At 42.0% G+C, this 23,274-nt stretch overlaps 1 protein-coding gene across 1 annotated transcript in view; it reads left to right on the top strand.

The window, feature by feature from the left end:
- MCOLN3 (mucolipin TRP cation channel 3) overlaps positions 1 to 23,059 on the top strand; it is a 34,136-nt gene extending 11,077 nt beyond the window's left edge. The window contains exons 4-13 of the mRNA XM_080655499.1: positions 1,280 to 1,433; positions 2,594 to 2,678; positions 2,756 to 2,852; positions 12,545 to 12,644; positions 13,103 to 13,215; positions 13,299 to 13,448; positions 15,570 to 15,671; positions 15,781 to 15,903; positions 18,465 to 18,671; positions 21,481 to 23,059. Coding sequence (XP_080511625.1) covers positions 1,280 to 1,433; positions 2,594 to 2,678; positions 2,756 to 2,852; positions 12,545 to 12,644; positions 13,103 to 13,215; positions 13,299 to 13,448; positions 15,570 to 15,671; positions 15,781 to 15,903; positions 18,465 to 18,671; positions 21,481 to 21,615 — 1,266 coding nt within the window. The 3' untranslated portion in view covers positions 21,616 to 23,059. The remainder of the gene's footprint in view (positions 1 to 1,279; positions 1,434 to 2,593; positions 2,679 to 2,755; positions 2,853 to 12,544; positions 12,645 to 13,102; positions 13,216 to 13,298; positions 13,449 to 15,569; positions 15,672 to 15,780; positions 15,904 to 18,464; positions 18,672 to 21,480) is intronic.
- Positions 23,060 to 23,274: the final 215 nt, after the last annotated feature.

Genomic DNA, 23,274 nt, shown 5'->3' with positions numbered 1-23,274 from the left:
TGACTAAGATTTCTCTTAGACACCATAGGTAGATTGCTACGCACTTGTATATGGAATTTAGTGGAGAGGGCAGGGCTGGAGATATAAATTTGGATGTCATCAGCATATAGATGGTATATAAAGCATGGGACTGGCTGATATCACCCATGGAGAGAATATGGTTAAAGAGGTTGAAGACTGAATGCAAGGTACCTTGAGATGCAGAGGCTGGGAAGAGAAGGTTCAGCTCAGGAGACTGAGAAGGAGCAGCCTGGGTCCCAGAAGACAAGTGAAGAAAGTATCCCATGAAGGGGAAAGCACTCACCTGCATCAAGCACCATGGAGAAGTTAAGTTAGGTGAGGACTGACAACCAGGCAGGAAGCACTGAGAACTGGGAACTAAGTATCGGATTTGGTAACATGCTCCTCCACAAGGCCAGCTCAGAATCAATTCCATGGGCCCGTATTATCAATGATTCCCTTCAATGATCACAGCATGTTTCACACGCATCCTTTAGTAGAATTATTTACCTGTGTCTATCCCACTAAATTATTAATTCCAAGAGACAGATACCATATCCTTATCTTTGTATCACTAGTTGTGCCATGCGACATCATTCAAAATAAGCTCTGAAACCCTTCGTTTTGTGTTTTTCATCCACAGAAATCCACTAAGAGGTTTCAGTGGACACTTATTCCAAGATACCATGTGATTCTCATTTGTAAAAGTCACATTTTGTTTTAGAGGATTCACCAGGACAGGGGAATATTGTTATGAAAATGACTAAGCTATATTCTTATGAAGATAGATATTAAAAATATATATTTTTTTAATTAAAAAGTTTTGCTGATTAGCCTGGAACAATTATATCCCCTTTCTGTATTGCAGTAGTGAAGCAAAACTCTGACCATACAAGATGTAGGTCTAAGATAAAATAAATTTGTATCCACACTCAATGTAAAAGCCAATTCCCCGAACATAGTTCTTTAAAGGAGGAAAGAAGATTATGCGGTTTACGCCTTTAATTTTGCAGATAAGGAACCAGAAGCTCAGAAGAGTTTGTGATTTACCTGAGGTCATGGATTTGACACCTGAGCTCAGAAAAGTTCTCAAGTGCTCTTAGCCCCTCTGCTGCCTGGGGGCACAGTCCATGCCACTTACTCTGCGTGTCAGTGGGGGGGTCTCCACGCAGAGCAGAGGTGGGACCTGCCAGTTTCAAAGGCAGGGAGGGGGCGGAATCATGGCTTCACTTCTGCCCTGGCTGGCATTCCCACTTTCTGTTTCTCTTTTTGGTTGAAGTACTTGCAGCTACGCAACATCTCAATCGGGAATCATGCTTATGAGGATAAGGGCGCGGAGCAGTCTGGTATGGCGATCTGTCAGTACTTCTACAAGCAAGGAAACATCTGTCCTGGGAATGATACCTTTGACATTGATCCCAAAATTGAAACTGGTAATGCTCTTCTATAAGCTGGAACTTCCACTTTTCATTCCTTGATTTATATTTTAAATCAGTACTTGCATCTCTGAAAACGTTGATTTGGTCTGTGCTAATAGGTCATCTGATAAACCATGTAAAAGTTGTGTGTCAGTTAGATACTATCCCAAGGTTTATTATTATTACCATTTTTATAGAAGACTACAGTATGGCACAGAGAGTTAAGTGATCTGCCCAAGGTGGAGCTAATAAGAGGCAGAGCTGCAATCTGACCCAGGCTGTCTGGGCTCTTAAGCACTATATTCCACTGCCTCTCATGCTGGATAAGCTAATTAAATAGGCAGATACTTTCCTTACAAGAAATTATGCTTGCAAAGTCTTGGTGTGTGTCCAGCTCCCTCCCCTTACTAGCGTCTCACTATTCAGTATCCACGGGGGTGAAGGGGAGGTAGGCTGGGGTAGGGATGAGAACCAGAATTTGGAAGAGCACAGCTTATTCTTAGTAGCAAAGTGTTATTTGCAAGTTGTACCTGAAACATTAGCTCAGGACTAAATGTTAAAAAAATAGGTATTAATCTTATTCATCAATGTCACCTCTGTCATTTAATAAAAAGAATAAAACATATTTGAATGCTTTCATCAATAGTGATTGGGACTTTTTTTTTTTAGAGGAATAGTAAAATAGTATAATACTGATTAGTTAAAACCTTCTAAGATGCTATTTTCCTTTAAAAATGCTTATTGAGGAAAAATAGTCAACACATAACATTTAAAAAGTAGATCCTTTATGCTTAGAAAATTTTTTCTTTGACACTGCAAGTGCTTCAAACCTGTTTAGATACAGTGAAGGAAAAAAAAAAAAAAAAAAAGAGGGAGGTCTCCAAGTTTAGGACCTTTAAAGGCCAGGAGGGAAGATAGCATTCTATAGGAGACTAATGAGATAGTCTTCAGAACTCTTTCCACTCCCACCCACTGCAGAAATGTAGCCACTTATGCATTAAAAACAAATGAGTCATTGTAACCAAGAGGCCGGTATAGATGTCTAGCCTTTAAAATCTTAATTCAGAAAAGTACTAGAATCTGAATATTTAGTTTTGAATATATATATTATCTTTCCAAGATGTAGTTTTATTTATTTTGGCCACAATATTATGTTTTGTTTCTGTCTGTGGCAGAATGTTTCTCCGTGGAGCCAGATGAAACTTTTTACATTGGAACACCAGAAGAAAATAAACTCAACTTAACACTGGACTTTCACAGGTGAGGGAGGCAGGTGGGAGAGTGACTTATGTTTGTGAGGGTGTTTTCACTGTGCTGAAATCTCTTCTGTTTTCTAGACTCCTAACAGTGGAGCTGACGTTTAAACTGAAGGCCATTAATCTGCAGACTATTCGTCATCACGAGCTCCCTGATTGTTACGACTTCACTCTGACTGTAAGAATGGGCTGGGCTGATTTGGTTCCAATCTGGAGAAAAGTGTTTTATCTAGTTATATGTTTCCTCTACTTGCATTAAGGCAAGATCAAATATATAGGATGTTTCGGCTTGAATGTGCCTAAGGGGGGCATTGAAACAGCTAGCTCTATTTTGTTACAATAACTTGTTTACTTGTTCATTAGCTTTCTTTTGTACTTCAACCTAAGTTCTATGAGGGCAGGGACCTTGTCTTGTTCATTGTTGTGTCTTTAGTACCAAGGCAAGTGTCTGGCACAGGGTAGGTGTTCAAATACAAAAGGAGAAGATTTTGTAGGTTCAGCGTCTAGCAGTCCGTGGCTGTGTGCTTAAGTCCTTGTCAAGGGTTCTTGCTAACTGAGTTTCCTCGCCATGAATGAATGTTTGTAACCTTTGGGTTATTGCTCACAGTACCTTCCTTGTGCTGCCTCTGAATGCTCTGGTGAGTTTCTCCCCCTTCAGCCCACCCTATCACTTCCATGTTCTCCACACTCAGTTGTAAATGGAGCTATTAATGCTCTCTAGAGAGCACAAGACGCCTCTCATGTGAGTCTGTCACCTCACGAGGATCAGAGTCAGTAACCCAATGCTGGCTGGTCATATGCAGGAAAGCGTTTTATACAACTTGCCTTGTTGTATAAATCTGATACAAATTTCTGTTATTTCAGCAGTAGTCTGTATCAAAGGCTATTTCCTGAGTACTCAAATAATTGGCTGTAAGAAATCAAGTTCTCACAGCATGGAGGGACCTAGAGAGTATCATGCTAAGTGAAATAGGTCAGTCAGAAAAAGGTAAATATCACATGATCTCACTCATATGTAGAATCTAAGTAACAAAATAAACTGATGTACAGAGTGGATCCAGGGACATGGATGCATGGAACAGAGTGCGGAATCTCAGAGGGAAGGCGATCAGACAGGCAGGCAGAGGGGTTCGGGGAGATTAGGCCACAGGGGAGAGTGGTTAAGGGTGATCAGGCTGGCAGGGGATAGCAGTTAGGGGCAATCAGGCAGGCAGGCAGAGTGGTTTGGGGTGATCAGGCTGGCAGGGGAGAGCAGTTAGGGGCGATCAGGCAGGCAGGAAGAGTGGTTAAGGGTGATCAGGCAGGCAGGGGAGAGCAGTTTGGGGTGATCAGGTCACAGGGGAGAGCAGTTAGGGGCGATCAGGCTGGCAGGCAGGTGGTTAGGGGCAATAAGGCAGGCAGGCAGGTGAGCGGTTAGGAGCCAGCAGTCCCACATTGCAAGAGGGATGTCCGGATTGGGACTCCTCTCCCACACACCCCCCCCCATGCATGAATTTTGTGCACCAGGCCTCTAGTATATATAAAAGGCTAAGTGACCATCTGACTGACTGTGCAATGGGCCGGTAGGTATGATGCGCACTGACCACCAGGGGGCAGATACTCAATGCAGGAGCTGCTGAATGCCATCAACTTTGCAGAGTGCCCTCTCACACTCTGGGACCCCTCGGGGGATGTCGGAGAGCTGGTTTCAGTCTGGTCCCCGCAGGCCAGGCCGATGGACCCCACCTGCCAAAGGGACCCTGCTCACTCTATAGATGCCCTTCAAGCTGTGGCACCATCCCAGGTGTGGCTGGCCAGTGAGGGACTGTGGGAGGTTGGCTCCAGGGTGTGTCCTGCCCATCTCACCCAGTCCCACCCAGTCCCACCCCTCCCCTCCCTGCCTGCCACCTTCCAATTAATTTCCTTTCAATGTGCAGGAATCTGTGCACTGGGCCACTAGTTATTTATAACATTTGATAAGAAAAAGCAGTAATACTGTAAGACTATTTTGAATTAACCTACAAGTTTTGATCCTAATATTAATCAAGTTATGAATTTTCAATATTACTTGATTTTTCAAAAATTGAGTTATTCACTGTCTTGTCTTCTCTTTCTTCCTTAACATTGAGAAATGAAACTTTCAGAATTTTTATGTCTTCAAGGCTTAGCTCAAGTGACACCTTCTTCATGGACCCTTTTGTGATTCTTCATTTAGAAATACATTCTGGCCTGGCTGGTGTGGCTCAGTGGTTGAGTGTCAACCTATGAACCAGAAAATCACAGTTCCTGGTCAGGGTACATGCCCCGGTTGTGGGCTTGATTCCTGGTAAGGGTGTGTGCAGGAGGCAGCCCATCAATGCTTCTCTCTCATCATTGATATTTCTGTTTCTCTCCTTCTCCCTTCCTCTCTGAAATCAATAAAAATATTTTTTTTTAAAAAAAGAAATACATTCTGTGCTTTGAACTCTCAGATTTTTATTTTGCTTTTGTGTTTCTATGGTCTTACCACGTTCTTCTTTGTTTATGGTCTTACCACCTTCTTCTTTGTATTAGGGTTTTCTAGGTGTCTATCATCAACTCTGCTAGATTGAAAGCTCCTTGAAGGCAGGAATCATTTTATTAATCCTTTCATTTCTCAAAGAACATAGTAGGTGTCTCAAATATTTGTTGAATGAGTCAATGAAACACTTGTAAAAGGCAATCTTTTTAAATGACTCAATATTGTGGTAAAAGCATCTTGACCTATTAGCCACATGCAGATGTTATATTTTCACCATTATTGTAGAATCACCACAAGCTATGCCTGTGCGTTATGGATTTAACAGTGCACCTCATAGAACTGTGGTAGAACTTACATCTTACACGGTAGTTTAATAATAAAAACCATTAGGGCAACTTCATTGTCATAGTTAAACATGAACTGAGGCAGCATGCACCTGATGTAAAATGCAGGGACTTTGCAGTCAGACAAGTTAGATTTTAATTCCAGCTCACCAGTTAGTAACTATGCAACTTTAGAGAAAATACTAAATTGGTTTGAGCTTCAGTTTTCTCATTTGTTAAACGAAATTAATGCCTACCTACTGGACAAAGTTGTTGTCAAGATAGAAGATAACATATATAAAGGACCTACCTAAGAATCTGGTATATATATCTATTCATTCAACAGCTATTTATTAAACCTTTTTCTGTGTGTGCTCGGATGGATTTATAATGTAAAAGTAGTACATTAGGATTCATTCATAAATTCTTGCATCATGTATTTTGAAGCTCTTTTTTAAAAATTTATCTTGATTGTTGAAAGTATTACAGCTGTTCCCCATTTCCCCCCATTGAGCCCCTCCGCTCTGCTCCTGCCCCCTCCCCATGACTTCACTGCATTCTTTATTATCTGTGTCCAAAGGTTATGCTTATATACATATAAGTTCTTTGGCTAATCTCTTCCCCACCTCTCCCCACTTCTCTCTGAAATATGTCAGTCTGTTGCATCCTTCAATGTCTCTGGGTCTATTTTGTTTGTCACTTTATTTTGTTCATTAGATTCCACGTATAAATGAGATCATGTGATACTTGTCTTTCTCGGTTGAAGCTCTTTATTAGGTGTATAAATATCTAGGATTCTTCCATTCAATTGAACTGACTTTTTTATCATTATGAAATATCTCATTTGTTAGCTTATTAGCTATAACTCCGTTGTATTATTTTAGAGTGTATAATGCACATAATTTCACTTATTACACTCTACATTCAGATGATATACCACTACATGAATAGTATAAGAATCTAATCACTGCCTGGCCAGCACTGCTCAGTGGTTGAGCATCAACCCATGAACCAGGAGGTCATAGTTGGATTCCAGGTCGGGGCATATGCCTGGAATCAGGTTGCAGCCTGATCCCCAGGAGGTGGTGTGCAGGAGGCAACCAATAGATGTTTCTCTCTCATCGATCTTTCTATCTCTCTCTCCCTCTGCCTTCCTCTCTCTAAAATCAATAAGAATATATTTTTAAAAATAGAACCTAACAACAATATACAGGGGTGGGCAAAAGTAGGTTATAATAATCCTAATATATATAAAAAGCCAAGGCCCTCACACCCAGACGGGACAACCAAAGAGTAACAGTAACAACCACACATCAGCTGCATGGGACAACCAGGCCGGCAGGGTGGTTAGTGAGGGACAACCAAAGGACTGATCAGCAGGCTGTGTGGGGCGACCAGATTGGTGAGGGGGGCAGTTAGGGGCGACCAGGCCAGCAGCAGGGGCAGGCAGTTGGGGGCAATCAGACCAGCAGTCAGTGGTGGTTAGGGGTGATCAGGCTGGTGTGGGGGGGGGGCAGTTAGGGGCAATCAGGTAGGCAGGCAGGCAAGCAGTTAGGAGCCAGCAGTCCCGGATTGTGAGAGGGATGTCCGAGAGGTCCTGGATTGGAGAAGGTGCAGGCTGGGCAGAGGGGACCCTCCCTCCCCATGCACAAATTTTGTGCACCGGGCCTCTAGTAATAAATAATATAATAATAATAATACAAACATAAACTCTATGTTTTGTGTACTTACAGCTATAAGCCTACTTGTGCCCATCCCTGTATTTCCATTTCTCTAATCTTGGCCTTTATGTTATTGTTACTTTCCAGATGTGTTATCACATACTTGATGTATTCTTATCATTTTTGCTTTACTTTTTAATCTTTTTTTCTAATAAATCTTTATTGTTCAGATTATTACATATGTTCCTCTTTTCTCCCCCCATATCTCCCCTCCACCTGATTCCCCACCCCACCCCATGCCCTTACCCCCCGCCACTGTCTTCATCCATAGGTGTAAGATTTTTGTCCAATCTCTTCCTGCACCCCTCACACCCCCTTACCCCCAAGAATTGTCAGTCCACTCCCTTTCTATGCCCATGATTCTATTATATTCATCAGTTTATTCTGTTCATCAGATTTTTTATTCACTTGATTTTTAGATTCACTTGTTGATAGGTATGTATTTGTTGTCATTTTGTTGTTCATAATTTTTATCTTTACCTTTTTCTTCTTCTTCCTCCTCTTAAAGAATACCCTTCAGCATTTCATATAATACTGGTTTGGTGGTGCTGAACTCCTTTAGCTTTTTCTTGTCTGTGAAGCTCTTTATCTGACCTTCAATTCTGAATGATAGCTTTGCTGGGTAGAGTAATCTTGGTTGCAGGTTCTTGCTGTTCATCACTTTGTATATTTCTTGCCACTCCCTTCTGGCCTACATAGTTTCTGTTGAGAAATCAGCTGACAGTCGTATGGGTACTCCCTGTAGGTAACTAACTGTTTTTCTCTTGCAGCTTTCAAGATTCTCTCTTTGTCTTTTGCTCTTGGCATTTTAATTATGATGTGTCTTGGTGTGGTCCTCTTTGGATTCCTCTTGTTTGGGGTTCTCTGCGCTTCCTGAACTTGTAAGTCTATTTCTTTCACCAGGTAGGGAAAGTATTCTGTCATTATTTCTTCTAATAAGTTTTCAATATTTTGCTCTCTCTCTTCTTCTGGCACCCCTATAATTCAGATGTTTGTATGCTTAAAGTTGTCCCAGAGGCTCCTTACGCTATCTTCATATTTCTGGATTCTTTTTTTTTGTTTGTTTTTCTGGTTGGGTGTTTTTTGTTTCCTCATGTTTCAAATCTTCGGTTTGATTCTTGGGGTCCTTTGATCTACTGTTGAATTTCTGTATATTCTTTATTTCAGACGGTGTATGCGTAATTTCTGACTGGTCCTTTTCCATTTTTTTTTGGCATTCTCATTAAGATCTTTAAAGGTCTCACTAAGTTCCTCAGAGGTTTTTAGCAGATTCTTGAGTAACCTTATAAATGTGGTTTTGAACTCTATGTCCAGTAGTTTTCTTTCCTCCATTTCTTTCATTTGTGACATGTTTCTTTGTCTCCGCATTTTGGCTGCTTCCTTGTGTTGATGGAGTGGCTTTGTGTGGTAGGTGAACTATAGGGCCCAGTGGTTCAGCCTCCCCAATCACCTGAGATGGATACTCTTGGTGCACCCCTTTGTAGGCTGAGTGCACAGTCTTGTTGTAGTTAAGCCTTGATTGCTGTTGGTATACTGGGAGGAATTGACCTCCAGGCCAATTGGCTGTGAGGACCCGCGGTGTCTATAATGGAAGAACTGCTGTGCTGGAGACACCCTTATGGGGCAGGACTTGTTTCAGTGGGACTTTGGTGCTCACTGAGTCTGCCCCTTGAATGTGTCACTTATGGAGGTGAGAAGTTGAAATCTGGTGTCATCTCACACTGACCACTAGGTACACTGGCTTCTGGATCTCCAATGGTGTGCAGGTCAGCTACGGTCTGAGGCCACCCAGCAGGAGCTACAGTGAGGTCTGCAGATTTCTCCTGGTCTGACCAGAGCTGCAGTTTGTTAGGTTAAGCTGCGATAGGGCAGGCCATTTATATGTAAAAGCCACTGCGCACAGTTTGGATGGGTTTGTAAATTGGACGGGGCGGGGTCTCAGGGAGTCACTAGGGCGTGGCAAACAGCTATGGCTGCCAGTCAGCTGCCTCTGCGTCTCCGTGTTTCCAAGTCCCCGTGTCTCCAAGTCCCCGCGTCCCGTGCCCCAGCGCAGTAAACAGTGATTCCTGTGTGCAGCTCTGCAAGAAAGCCACCCTTACTTTCCGACTCAATGGCAGACAGTCCAGCTTCTCCCCGTAGGGGTCTGGGTCCCCAGAGTCTCGCCAGAAACTGGAGTTCAGACTAACGGGGAGCTATGTCTTCCTTCGGGTTGAAAGAAACAGTGCACCAGCCCGATTCGTGCGCCTGCATACCTCAGCTTTTCCATGCTTGTGCATGTCTCAATGCTCTTTTCTCTTTCCTTCTAGTTGTAGAACTTCTACTCAACCAGCTTTCCCATGGTTCTGGGTGATAGACATTTTGTCATTTAGTTGTAGTTTTGGTGTGGTTGTGAGAGGCAGCACGTACAGGTGTATACCTTATGCCGCCATCTTGGTTTCCCCTCATTTTTGCTTTAAATAGTCAATTATCTTTTGAAGCGAATTAAATAATAAGAAAACAGTATTTATATTTGCCCACGTAGTTACCATTTCCAGTGTGCTTCATTCCTTTGTGTAACTCCAGGTTTCCATCTGACATCATTTTCCTTCTGCCTGAAGGTCCTCTTTTAACATTTCTTATAGTGCAGGCCTGCTGGTGGTGAATTCTCTCAGCTTTTCTAGGTCTGAAAAAGAATTTTACCTTTATTTTTATTTATTTTTTATTTATTTTTAACTATTAATTTTTAAATGTATTTATTGATTGATGATTTTTAGAGAAAGGAAGAGAGAGAGAGAGAGAGAGAGAGAGAGAGAGAGAGAGAGAGACTTGTTGTCCCACTTATTTATGCATTCATTGGTTGATTCTTGTATGTGCCCTGACTGGGGCTTGAACCTGCAACCTTGACATATTGGGATAATGCTCTAACCAACTGAGCTAACCAGTCAGGGCTTCACCCTCATTCTTAAAAGGAAGTTTCAGTGGATATAGAATTCTAGGTTGTTTTACCCCCTCTGTACTTTAAAGACGTTGCTCTTCTAGCTGGCATTGTTTCTGATGAGAAATCTGCTGTCATCTCCATCTTTGTTCTTCCTTATGGGATGTATTTCCCCACCACCCCACCCCCCCCCACCCCCGCCTCACCCCGGCTGTTTCTAAATTTTTATCTTTATATCAGGTTTTAACAATTTGATACTGACACTCCTTGGTGTTGTTTTCTTTATATTTCTTATGTATGGCATTATTGAACATTTTGGTTCTGTGGGTTTATAATTTTCATTATATTTGACATTTACTCTGCATTAGTTCTTCAAATATTTTTCTGTCTCTCCCCCCACTCACTGTTCAGAGATTCTAATTACATGTGTATTTTGGCACTTGAAGTTGTCCCACAGCTCATTAATGCTCTCTCTTTTTTTGTTTCATTTTTCAGTCTTTTTTCTTCTGTGTTTCATTAATTTCTATTGCTATGTCTTCAAATCCACTAATATTTTCCCCTGTAGTATCTAATATGTTGTGAATCCCATCTAGTAATTTTTCTTCTTTGTTTAAAGAATTCAGATTCTTCTAAACCTTACTGAGATGTGATTGACATGAAACCAAAATGTATTTACTCAACAGATATTTAGTGAGCACCTACTGTTGCTAAGACCCTGAGGCTCTTTTGTGGGAAAACATGGTTTCCCTTTTGCAAGGGGAACTCATTCAAGTAATTCTGAGCATCTTCCTTGTGTGAAGTTGTGGGCTGGGTCCCCCAGCAGCCATGGAGATGGACAGACACTGACAATGGCCCGAGTTGCTTGTCAAGGAAAGAAGCTTACAATCCAACGTGAGGAGACAAAGTGACCAGACTTTGTCAAATATGTTTATTTGACATCTTATATTTGAAGTGATATCTGATTACCCCACATGAAGAAGGTGCAATAAAACTCAGTTAAATGGCCCGGCTGGCATGGCTCAGTGCTTGAGCGGTGACCTCTAAACCAGGAGGTCACAGTTCAATTCCTGCTCAGGATACATGTCCAGGTTGCTGTCTGAATCCCCAGGAGGGGGCATGTAGGAGGCAGGCAATCAATGATTCTCTCTCATCATTGATTTTTCTATCGCTCTCCATTCTTCTCTGAAATCAATAAAAATATATTTTTTTAAAAAATCATTTAAATGACAGATTTTTAAATGACAGATTTTTTTTTCTAAAAATATATTTTATTGATTTTTTACAGAGAAGAAGGAAGAGTGATAGATAGTCAGAAACATCGATGAGAGAGAAACATCGATCAGCTGCCTCTTGCACACCTCCTACTGGGGATGTGCCCGCAACCAAGTCACATGCCCTTGACCGGAATCGAACCTGGGACCTTTCAGTCCGCAGGCTGACGCTCTATCCACTGAGCCAAACCGGTTTTGGCTAAATGACAGATTTTTAAAAGAACTTGAGTGAGAAGGAACTTAAAAACAACAGCAACAAAAAGACTGATGGTCTCTTCATGGGGAAAGTGGAGGAAGCCAGAGGGGAAACAGAGAAGGGCTATGGAAGGTGTTCTGGCGTGGCTTTGTCCGGCTCTGTGCTGTGTCCTGAATAGTAATCCTTGAGGCAAGAAGTGGCTGTTGATTCCCTGGGGGCACATTCTTGGCAGTACATATGGTTCTAGAATGACTAAGAAATCTAGATCCAGAAAGAAAATTTAAAACGTTTCACTTAAAATGTTTCAAGACAGAAAAATGACCTCTTGTGTTAGGAAGAATTGTAACAGTGCTAAAAATCTATTCCTAGCTGAGGAACTACTGGAAGGTGGGGAAAAGCACAATTTTATGAGCTTTTAAAAAATTATTAAAGTGTAGTTGGCACGTAATGTTAGTTTCAGGTGTGCAAAACATAGTGACTCAACATTCATGGACCCTAAGAGGTGATCACCACACTAAGCCTAGTAACCATCTGTCACCGTGCAAAGTTATTGCAATATTATTAACTACATTTCCTGTGCTGTACACTACATCTCCATGGCTTATTTATCTCATAACTGGAAGCTTTGTACCAGCCCTTGCTCATATCAAGGGGACATCTAGAGGAACTTAGAATGGGAAGGTGGGGAAGTTCTCTGGTTTTAGACGTTTCCATGGTTGGAATACTGTCCTAGCAGCATAAGATTTTAGAGACTGAAAGTTCTCTGTAGAATATATAGTTCAAACTTTTCATTTTACAGAGAAATAAAGTGAACTTACCAAGGTTGAACAGAGTTAGCAATAAGGCAGGAATGAGACACTGGGTCTCCTCTCGCACCAAAAGAATTGTTTCCTAATTAATGCATGGAGGTATCTTGGCTTCAAAAACTATAGGTATGTTTTTGATCCTTTTTCTTTTTCTTTGCAGATAACATTTGACAATAAAGCCCATAGCGGAAGAATTAAGATAAGTTTAGATAATGACATTTCCATCAGAGAATGTAAAGACTGGCATGTTTCTGGATCAGGTAACTGATACATTTTACTAGTTTTCAAAATGGTTATTAAATTACTGGTCTCATGGATATGTGGAGCATCAAATGAAAGAATTGTACTACTTCCGAGTCTCTAATTCTCTGCAAGTAGGTCAATTCATTGTAGTTACCTGATGTTCCAGGTAATACATAAATAATTAATAATTGAAATGACTTTTCCTGTCTTCTCCATCTGCCTTTCTCAGTCCACTCCTTACTAAAAAAAATACTTACAATCCCCCCAAGTACAAAGAGGACTTGAAGAATTGTTTCCAGTAGGGAAGAAAAGATTACAATCTGATTGTCCTTTGTCATGTTTTACATCTATACTGTGGTGTGTAACACAGTAGTTAAAATAAGCGAGGCTAAAAATGAAAAGTAAAAAAAAAAAAAAAGTAGCTGTCACTGTATTAATGTCCCACTGCAAAAACAGGTAATCCTTTTCCTTCCAGTTCAGAGAAACACTCATTACATGATGATCTTTGATGGCTTTGTTATCCTGATGTGCCTGACTTCGTTAATCCTGTGTGTTCGATCTGTGATTAAAGGAATTCAACTTCAACAGGTAGGGGTTGTTGCTTTCTAGGAATATTACAGCCATTTTGATCAACAGAGAAACTCACTGTGCCTCCCCTCTTTCCCCTAAAGGAATTTGTCAATTTTTTCCTCCTCCATTATAAGAAGGAGGTTTCTGTTTCTGATCGAATGGAATTTGTCAATGGATGGTACATTATGATTATTAGTAGTGACTTATTGACAATCATTGGATCAATTCTGAAAATGGAAATCCAAGCCAAGGTAAACTTTTTCCCTGTGTATGCCATTGTTAGTATCAGCTTTGTATAAGTCATCCGAATAGACATTTAACTTCGGGGGGTGGAGGGGAGGAATGGGAGAAGATTTGCAGTAAATCTTCATTTATACCCACGTCAACTATCCTTAACCTCAATGAGCTCTTAATGGTACCCAGCAACCTTTCCACATTTTTCTAGACCATTCACTACCCCCATCTTATAAATGATAATTTCATGTTTTCTTCTCTTCCAAAACCTCTAACTCCCCTGCCTCACCCCCACTCTCAGCTGGTGACCTCCTTTCCTATTTCATAAGAACAATAGGAAAAAAGTAAAAATTCCACAAACTCCTACTTCATTTATCTACCGACCAGCATCAGTGCCCACACGCCCTGCTTTTTCTGTTGTGGAGGATTTATTATTTACGCTATTATCTAAGTCCTACTCCTCCATATGCCTACCACATGCTGCCCACTTGCTTACTTACGGGCACAGCTCGCACCATGCTTCTCCCTTTCCTTGTACATCATCGATTTCCCAGTCTCTATGCTGTCATTCTCATCAGTATGTTTTTCCCTCCTTTCTAAAAAGACAAAATATCAACCCATCCCCCTCCCCAGTTACTTCTTCATTTTCTGCTTCTCTTTATATAGCAAAAGACCTTAACGGAGTAGTTCATCTTGTTTCTGATTCTGCTCCTCCCATTCTCTCTTATATCTGTTCCAACCGGGCTGCCTGCCACTCCACAGGAAGTGTTCTTTCCAAGGACCTCCCATGTTGATAAGTCCAAAATCAATTATTTCAAGTATTTACCCTTCAGCTTTTAACACTGCCAACACTCCCTCTTCGTTGATGCACTTTTTTTTTTTTTTTTTGCTGGGTATAATTTTCCTGGTGTTCCTTCTAGATCAGTGGTCAGCAAACTGCAGCTTGCGAGCCACATGTGGCTTGCGAGCCGCGGTTTGCCGCTCTGTTGGCTAATGAGTTTGCCAACCACTGTCCTAGATCTTGGGCTGGTCTTCTGACTTTCCTTTGCCAGTTTTCTCTCATCTCTCCAACCTATTGAAGTGACTACTTCAAAGCGTAGCACTAGGACATTTTTTATTTTCTGCAACTGTCTTAGTGACCTCATTCTGTTCCATGCCAATGATTTCCACATTTGTGTTTCCAGCTTGGAATTCTTCTCTCAACTCATCTCAAATTTCCAACTGTCTATTCCACATCTTCACTCAAGTGTCTATTTGGCTCTCAAATGTAACATATCTAAAACAGAATTCCTAAGATCCCCCACCTCCATGGTCCAAACTTGCTTCTCCTTTCTAAGTTCAGTTGAATACCAACTACTTTCAGTTGCTCAAGATAAGAGTCATCGATTCATCCTCAACTCTTCTCTTTTACTAATCCCCTCTCACTCTCATCTAATCCAAGAGGAAATCCTATTGATCTACCTTCAGAAATTACCTCATCATCTCTACCACTAAGTCACCATCAGCTCTCACTTATATTACTGCAACAGCCTTCTAACTCCTCTAACAATCTGCGCTCAACCATAGCAGCCAATATTCTATCATGTCACTCCTGTTCCGAGATCTCAAATCCCCCTCCCCAGAATAAATATAAAGTTGTAAAATTATCCACGAGACCCTAACTACCTGCCTCCTTACCTCTGACTTCATACTATCCCCATCGCTCATTCCAGCCAAACTCACTATCTTGACAGGTGCCCTTCTGCTTCGGGGCCATGGCACTTGCAGGTTCCTGTGCCTGGAAAGCTCTTCCCCTTGATTTTGTGGGTTTGCTCCTCACTCTCTTCAGGTCTTTGCTCAAGTGCTGCCTTTTCAGTGAAACCTTTCCTGATCATCTTTCTTAAAATGTAACCTCCTACGCATTTCTTATCCCCTCTCCTGAATTTTCTCCTTTGCACATCAGCTAATGTATCAAGTGTTCATGAATTTATTGCTGTTCTCTCTCTCCCCTCCTTAGAAGGTAAGCTTCATGAATGGAGGAAATTTTGCCTGTTCACTGCTCTGTCCTTAGCCCCTGGAACAGTGACCAACGCATAGCTACCCAATAGACAGTTCTTGCTCATGTGAATTTCTGATTACTTTTCCCCACTGTGTTTTAGAGTCTGACAAGTTATGATGTCTGCAGCATACTTCTCGGGACCTCCACCTTGCTTGTGTGGCTGGGTGTCATCCGATACCTCAGTTTCTTCCACAAGTACAATGTAAGACACCTCAAGCTCTCAGTGCTGCTGGTCTTTCTCCCTTTCGCTGTTACTGCGCTGCTTTGGCTGGAGGACAAAAAGGTTCTAATGACCTCTCGTACTTTCTCAGCTCCTTATCCTGACCCTTCAGGCAGCGCTGCCCAGTGTCATGAGGTTCTGCTGCTGTGCAGCTGTGATCTATTTTGGCTATTGCTTCTGCGGATGGATTGTGCTGGGACCTTACCATGAGAAGGTACTGATCCACAACCTGTCACTTTGGGACCATGAAGTTCTTAGAATAGTGCCAGTGGCTTGCTTTCTTCTTTCAAATGGACTCTGTTTATTTTGTGACTCAGTCTTCATATGTTGAAGGTAGTATATCTATTGCCATGTGTATAAACCAGTAAGGGGTGACCAACTTGAGAGAAGAATTGATGCACTCAACATCCTCAATTTCTTTAGTGGAATATGCCAGTTAAGTCCTTTTTACCACCAGTGAAGTAAAGTTTCGTCAGTTTGATTCATCAGTATATATTAGAGCAGGCTATTTAGGTAAAGTGTCTCAAAATGGGATTTTGTTTAAAAAGTAGTATAGAGAGAAACTTGTAGGAATATTTGTTACCAGAGTTATAGTCTTAACTATAATGCTGTTATCTTAAGTGGCATGGACTTTAAAACGAGAAGTATGACCATGCATGGTTAGGATCTGGGTTTCTCAGAAGTGTTTCAAGGATCTCTTTCCATGAAGGTAAAGGGGAGGATAAGGCTTGTCTCACAAAAGCCCTGAGACAAGCCCTTTCTGCCTCTAATTCAGCCTGCTCCTATTAACAGAGCATCAAGAAGCAGCTGCTTGTCCCAGGAAAAATAGTAGGCCTGTATATGTTGTGTGTATCGCCAAGCAAATGCATGTAGTTACTCCAGGTTATTGGTTTGAAAGGGTAACTTGGCATATCTGGCCACATCCTATATAATAAAAGCCTAATATGTACATCGACCAAATGGCGGAATGACCGGCAAAACGACCAGTCGCTATGACATGCACTGACCAGCAGGGGGCAGACGCTCAACGCAGGAGCTGCCCCCTGGTGGTCAGTGTGCTCCCACAGGGGGAGTGCCACTCAGCCAGAAGCTGGGCTCACGGCTGGCAAGTGCAGTGGCGGTGGTGGGAGCCTCTCCCGCCTCTGCGGCAGCGGCAGCACTAAGCAGCAGCAAGCTGAGCGGTAAGGAGCAGCGAACAGGCAGGCGGTAAGTAGCGAGGGGTCCCAGACTGTGAGAGGGCACAGGTTGGGCTGAGGGACCCCTCACCGCAGTTCACGAATTTCATGCACAGGGCCTCTAGTTATCTATATAAAAGGCTAATAAGCTAAGTGTCCCTCCACCTGTCTGACCAGTCACACACTGACCACCAGGGGGCTGACGCTCAATGCAGGAGCTGCCATGATGTGCACTGACCATTTACAGAGAAATGGCAGCATGGACCTGGCACTGACAAAGCTTCCCCCAAGTGGGACACAGGCTCTGCCACCACCCCGGAGCAACAGCCCACCAAATTGCAGCCCATGCTGCCATGGCGCAAAATGGTGGCCCACAGCCCAGCCCAGCTTGGAAACGGTGGCTGTGGGTGCCAGGTAGTGATGTCACATAGCAACACCTGGCTTCCTCTCCCTAGTGACGACTAGCCTCCTTGCAGTTTCTTCATCCCAGGAACACAACTTACTTTATAGCCAGGTGCAAACATTTCACACTTTAACCAAATGTCTGTGAAGCGTTTTCCCATGCGTCATCTCATTTGATCCTCTCAGAAGTCCTCGAGTAGGTAGATAGGAGACTGTTGGAATCCTATTTTCTTTTCATTAGTCAGAAAATGGAGATTTAGAAAGCTTAGAAACTTGACCTGACTGAAAAGAAGTAAGAAATGGTGGACCTTGAAAATGACTTCAGGTTTTCTCACTGTGCAGAATATAGTCAAACACTGCTGCAGTTAAATATTTTACCCTTTGTCCTCCCTGCGTGATCTACAGTAATAATCTGCTTTGTGTAGATATATACTGCTGTGTTGCTGACAATTACCTGAAAGAGAAGTTGGAGTGCTTCACTGGGCTGGAAAAAGTTTAGCTACATCAGAAAGCAGGTCTAATTAAGCAAGTATATTCTATACTAGAGGCCTGGTGCATGAAATTCATGCACTCTGAGGGGTCCCTCAGCACAGCCTGAGCCTTCTTGCAGTCCAGGAGCCCTCAGGGGATGTCCGACTGACGGCTTAGGCCCACTCCCCCACGGGCCTAAGCCATCAGTCAGACATCCTTAGTGCTGCCATGGAGGTGGGAAAGGGTCCCACCACTGCCGCTGCACTCGCCAGCTGTGAGTCCGGATTCTGGCTGAACGGTACTCCCCCTGTGGGATCACACTGACCACCAGGGAGCAGCTCCTGCATTGAGCATATGCCCCCTGGTGGTCAGTACATGTCATAGTGACCAGTCATTCCGCCATTTGGTCAATTTGCATATTAGCCTTTTATTATATAGGATATATAAAAGGCTAAGTTGACTCGCGCATGCGTGATACATATAAAGCTCTCACTGGTGCCAATCTCATGTGTGTGTTTCTAGCTGTCATTGTCGATTGTGAATTTGGTTGACACTTCTATTATAGAGAAAGGGCAAATAGCGATATTAAAATATTTCTTTTAATTAATTTCCTTTCAATATGCATGAATCAGTGTACTGGGCCACTAGTTTTTAATATGATGTCATGAATGAAGTCTCCCAGGGAAAGGAGCATGGAATAAAGTGCATTTTTCTCTTTTTTTTTCAGTTCCGTTCTCTGAACTTGGTCTCCGAGTGCCTTTTTTCTCTGATAAATGGAGATGATATGTTTGCGACGTTTGCAGGAATGCACCAAAAAAGTTACTTGGTCTGGCTATTTAGCAGAATTTACCTCTACACGTTCATCAGCCTCTTTGTCTATATGATTTTAAGTCTTTTCATTGCACTGATCACTGATACATATGAAACAATCAAGGTAGGCTCATCAGTAGCCATAAGTGGCAGCATTTTCCTAGAATTTGTGGAGTGACAATAAAATATAGTACCTATGGGTAGAGAAGAAGGACTTCAGTTTTAGATACTGAGAAACAGAAATGAAGGAGAAATAGAAGTATAGAAAGTTGAAAGTTTTGTCTTCACATAATTGTGCTTTTTTTGTACAAGCTTCTTATTAAAATTATAAGGATTAGTAAGTATTGCGTGAGTACAGCAGATGGCATTCCAGAAAGCTGGAATTTGGAGTGAACTTTTTCTTTTATATGAATCCAATTGAAAATTTTAATTTCTACATAAATTAAATCTCTGAATTTGAGAAGACAAATATTAGTTGCAATTTCCTAGGTAACTTGTTGAATAGACCTATGTTCATAAGGAACAACATGGAAGAGATCTGGAAGTGAATAGGGAAGTTGAAAAAAGAAAAAGGACGTGGAAATAAATGGAAGTTTAAAGTTGAAGGTAAAATACAAAGTCATTAAAAAAAGAAAAAAGAGAGAGAGAGAGAAGAAATAATCTATATATATAAAAGCCTAAGCGACCATTACAATCAGAATGACTGGAACGACTGTTTGACTCGTTGCTATAACGCACACTGATCCCAGGGGGAGTAGCCGTGGTGGCAGCAGGCACAGCTGGGCCAGGATGAGCGACAGTGGAGCTGCACGCAGCCCTGGCTTGGGCTCCTCCCTGGCCGCCTGCCGCTTCGGCACTGCTACATCCCCTGAGGGGTCCCGGCTTGCAAGAGGGTGCAGGCCAGGCTGAGGGACCCCACTTGTGCACAAATCTGTTCACCGGGCCTCTAGTGTATTAATAATATAGAAAAAAAAAGGTACCGATAGCATTAATCTCACATCACTTAGGTCATTTTTTAGGTAATTTTTCCCAGTTCATTCTGTGGTAGGCAGCTAGATAGACAGTTTGCAGAGTGAGGACAATGGGCAGGTATATTGTCTTTTACCTAGCAAAGGACAATTGTAGGGTGGGACCCTGCCCCCAGGGTGGCCTTTCTTTTCTTCTCCTAGCATATTGCTGGTCATGCAATTTAGACCCCTTGACCTTTCCTTCCTAGAAATAACATCTAGGCTTCAGTTGTATTTCAGCTCCAAGCTCAGAAAAGCAACAAAACCAGCCACAGCTGACCTCAGGACCAGCTGCCCTGGTGCTGCTGGGGTGGGGAACTTTTAAAATCAGTTTTATAAAGAAAAATTGACCTCTTCATTTGGAGTGTGCTGTCACTGAACTCATTACTCCTTGGCATGGTCCCTTCCCCAGTTGGAAACTTGATTTAAAAAGGTGTTATGATTTGTATTATCATTCACAAGGGACATTTTAAAAAATCCATTTAAGCCCTTTGAACTATGGAAAGGCAGAATAAACATCCATATAGACTTACATTTTGAATAACCTTATATTGTTAGGTACACTACTGACATAGGCACTTGCACTTGGGGACTTTTCTTTCTGGGTATGAGAGGCGGAATGAAATGTGATGGACCAGGGACAAAGAGAAGGCCATTGGGAATTGATGCATTATGAGTTGATGATTATGAAAACTTTGCTCATGAAGCCAGGGCCATGACTTCATGCTCACTGAATCAGATTTCAGGAACTGACTGTCCTCACTGCTTGCTTGGCAGATTTGTGCTTATAGAGTCACCAAGGTGACTGGGAAAGAATGTAGTTGTACCTGTCCAAATCCCTCCCCATAATGCTCTAAAAACCTTCCACTCTGCATGCAGAGAACTATATGTTATTTAAAGGTGACATCCACTATCTCTAAGGGTAACATGACTTGACAACTTTCCATAACACAACTTGAGACTCATAGTTTAGATGTTAACTTCTTTTCGTGGGCTCAGAGCACTTCCAAATGGGAAAGCTAAGTTATTTCTGATCCTTTCTGGTCAGGGCACCTTCTAGAGCAGGTGTCCTCAAACTACGGCCCGCGGGCCACATGCGGCCCGCCGAGGACATTTATCCAGCCCTCTGGGTGCCACTGCCTGTCCTGCTTAGCAGCCAACTCGTCCTGGGCCTGCAGTGCGCATAGGAATTTGTTCATAGTTGTTTTTTTTTTAAACTATAGTCCGGCCCTCCAACAGTCTGAGGGACAGTGAACTGGCCCCCTGTTTAAAAAGTTTGAGGACCCCTGTTCTAGAGTCTTAGACCCCCAAACTGATATAAATATGAGGCCCTTAAACAAGCTTTTCTGTCCAGAAGAGAGACTCCCCAAAGGTGTGCAGACTGGAAAGGTCCCTCACAGCACTCAGATCTTTGTTCAGACACCTGGACCAGCTTAGGAGCATTTAGGGCTGGGCTGAGGAAGGATAGGTATATCCCCTAACCCCCCTCAGCTCCCAGCAACACCATTCTTAACCTGCATCAGTTGGACCACTTGTGGCCTCAACTGGGTTCCAGCCAAGGTGCCTGCTACACACTGGCTTCCAAGTCATGGGCTGTAGGGCGAGGTTCTCAGACTGGGAGCAGGACTGGTTGGATGCTCCTGGATGGAGGGCTCAGAGGGACTCAGATTCAACATGCTTGTTTTGGGTTGAAGCAGAGCCTCAAAGAAGAGGCCAGGAGGGCATTGCTGAATCCCCGACCCACTTTACTTTAGCCAAGCCTACGAGTGGCTCTAGCGACTACATCTCCCTAAAAATACTTGGAAGTGACTACACTAGCCCTCTAGAAAGATCTCCTCCCTTGCCAAATGAGCTATTTTAAATTAGGAATAAAGCTGTTTCAAGGGGTTCATTAATGAGAGCTATTATTTTTATTCTTCTGCACAGCATTACCAACAGGATGGCTTTCCAGAGACCAGACTTCGGACATTCATATCAGAGTGCAAAGATCTACCCAACTCTGGAAAGTACAGATTAGATGACGAACCTCCAGGATCTATATTCTGCTGTTGTACAAAGTAGCTCTCAGGCTTATCTGTGCTCTAGAGGAAAATATGATGTGTAGCTGAGTTGGGAAACTATATGGATATTTTAAGATCTGGTGGAGTATGTTTGAAGACTATTATTTTGAGCAAATTGACAGCTATAATTCATTAAGAACTCATTAGGTTTATAATTTTAAAAGCAATAATTATTGTCTTTTTAGCTTTATGTTGAGTTTATTTAAAAAAACACACACTACTTTTGATTAGTGAAGCTTTGGCTTCTTATTCGTTCTTTATTTTGCCATCGCTTTAGAAGGTGTTTTCTATGCCACTCTTTGTTGTTGTTAATCCTCATCTGAGGGTATTTTTTCCATTGATTTTTAGACAAAGTGGAAGGTAGGGGAGAGACAGAGAGAGAAACACCCCATCTCCCTGACAGGGACTGGGGATTGAGCCTGCAACCGAGGTAGTACGTTCCCTTGACCAGAATTGAACCTGGGACCTTTCAGTCCACTGGTTGATTGATGCTCTATCCACTGAGCCAAACTGGCCAGGGCTCCATACCACTCTTTACTCTAGCTCTTAACCTCTTGCTTACAGTGATTTGGACTGTGCTGATTGCATCATCAGTGGAAAACTTTGTCTGGACTGGTCCAGCTTGTGATTGAGAGAGGATGTTGCTGTATATCCAGTAATCATTGCTTTGTAAGACCAGGCCAGAATAGGAAACAACCATCACTAACTAACAATCCAGTATTTGTGAAGGACAACTGTTATATGAGTCTTATAGTTCTGGAGAGGATCCGGTGTTTTAGAATTCACGTATAAGCTTTCTCCTTCAGTGTTAAAGTAAAAAGTTGAAAGAATATCTTACACATTTATGAAAATTTAAAGCACATTCAAATGCATGTTCTATCCCACAAGGATTATTTTATCAGTACTTGCATAGTCTTGTGAACACTGATGTACTGTGTGCCCTTCACAGGCACATTTGGCCTCAGAAAGAAGCAGCATTTTAGGGTTGGGAACTGTTGTTTTGTGGGGAGAGGTTCCATAACTCACATTTAAAATATTTTATAAAACAGCTTTCCTCAAAATTTTAAAATAAGTGGGAAATGTATGCCTTTAAAAGACATAAAACCAAAGTCTCTATCCTTGCAAAATGCTGATTTGAAGTTTCAGGGATTTTCATAACATGAATCTTTGTTTTGTGCACTGTTTGTTCAAATAGAAATGAACTCAATGATGTGCAATAAAGGTTTTCTCAAAGCAAACTTTTTTTTTTTGAAGGAAACTAATTTGTCAATTTCTTATTTTGGCTTAAGGGCTAAATGAAGATAGCCTTGAGACACTAAAATCTTTATTTAATCAAGACCGTAACAATGACTCTAGGTGTTGAAATGTGAGATATTATAACAAATATAAGCTATGTTTGTAGTGCCTTTGGTTTTTTAGAAATAAAAAAAAAAAACCTAAACCTCTAGGTGAGTTTTTTCCTTAGTTGTAATATTTGTATTATGATCATTTTCAGAATTTACTAGAATGCAACGTGAATTTTAAGTTGTGTTTATTATCTGGTAAGTACGTTTCTTCACTCCTTGCGAGATTTTTGGACTAGCAATAATACTTCCATGGGACATAAAACCACTGACCCAGTGCTGGGCCTGGGGTTTTGCTTGGCCCTGAAGTCATGCTC

This window comes from Plecotus auritus, assembly GCF_963455305.1.
Source record: "Plecotus auritus genome assembly, chromosome: 2".
Lineage (NCBI taxonomy): Eukaryota > Metazoa > Chordata > Mammalia > Chiroptera > Vespertilionidae > Plecotus > Plecotus auritus.
Note: the sequence above shows the minus strand (reverse complement) of the source record. Positions and strands in the feature narration are given on the sequence as shown.